Source organism: Aplysia californica, unplaced genomic scaffold (assembly GCF_000002075.1).
Source record: "Aplysia californica isolate F4 #8 unplaced genomic scaffold, AplCal3.0 scaffold00127, whole genome shotgun sequence".
Taxonomy (NCBI): Eukaryota; Metazoa; Mollusca; class Gastropoda; order Aplysiida; family Aplysiidae; genus Aplysia; species Aplysia californica.
In genome coordinates, this window is record NW_004797397.1 from 63,998 (window position 1) to 65,203 (window position 1,206).

The following is a 1,206-nucleotide window of genomic DNA, read 5'->3' on the forward strand; positions in this document are numbered from 1 at the left end:
GACATTCTTGCTCTTCCTTCTCTCCATCACTACAGACATTCTTGCTCGTCCTTCTCTCCATGTGTGTCGTTGTATGTGTCCTTCTCTCCATCACTACAGACATTCTTGCTCTTCCTTCTCTCCATCACTACAGACATTCTTGCTCTTCCTTCTCTCCATCACTACAGACATTCTTGCTCGTCCTTCTCTCCATTTGTGTCGTTGTATGAGTCCTTCTCTCTATCACTACAGACGTTCTTGCTCGTCTTTCTCTCCATCTTTGTCGTTGTATGTGTCCTTCTCTCCATCCTGGTTGTTATGCACATCCTTGTCCCGTAGATGTACGCCAGACATCTTTGGATCGGAGATCGGGAGTACCATCATCAGAAGAGATGACAAAATAAACAAGGCTCCTGGGAACAGAGACAGAAAAATGTCAGCGCCTTCGTTATATATTTTACACTATATGTATTATATCATTTTTTAAATATTAGATTTTATATCATAAATATTATATTTCAATATTATATATTATATATTGTATTTTATGTTATATTAATATAACTAGCTGGACCCCCTTTCGATGAAAGGAATGATCGCTGCATTAACATCAACTGAAAGTCATTGGACTACTATATTTACACTCTATTGGAATGGAGCAATAAATCTTGAGAAATGCAACAAATTAGAAGGTCTAGATATAGCGTTGTATAGAATGATTCTCTATTCCGCTTCTGTAGTTGTACACTCCAGAATTTCAAACCGCTAGTGAACGGAAACCTCACTTGTTTACAATGGCGTTTTAGAAGACAGACTTTCCCAAGGTTAGATCTAACTAAATTAATGAAAAACTGAAAATTAAACTACAGTGACTCCAGACTCCCCTCCCCCCAAAAAAAACAACAACAAACAACTGTGCACCCTTTAAATGATTCTGAACCACCATTAATTTTGTGGAATTTGAAAGTTATGTGGTTCGGACATTTTAGGTGGATTAAGTAACAGACTTTCACAAATATAATATATAGAGATGTATTACATGTTTATGTATATATGTATATATATGGAAGTGTCTACGTTCTCTAATGTTAGAGAATGTACAGAAGCTGTCTACGTTCTCTAACAAATAAAAATGGTAACAATATTAAGCCTGTGGGGCCTTATTTGAACTTCCGGATAAGGCTATGCTACTTTTCAATCTTTCTTTTTTTTTCAAATTGGTTTACA

The 1,206-nt window shown here is 36.1% G+C and overlaps 1 protein-coding gene across 1 annotated transcript in view; it reads right to left on the bottom strand.

The window, feature by feature from the left end:
- Positions 1-62: 62 nt before the first annotated feature.
- Positions 63-1,206, bottom strand: part of LOC101849837 — a gene marked incomplete at its 5' end in the record, with an annotated part of 19,396 nt that continues 18,252 nt past the window's right edge. Inside the window, 1 exon segment of the mRNA XM_005096345.3 lies at positions 63-392. Within this exon segment, the coding sequence (XP_005096402.1) occupies positions 226-392 (167 nt within the window). The 3' untranslated portion in view covers positions 63-225.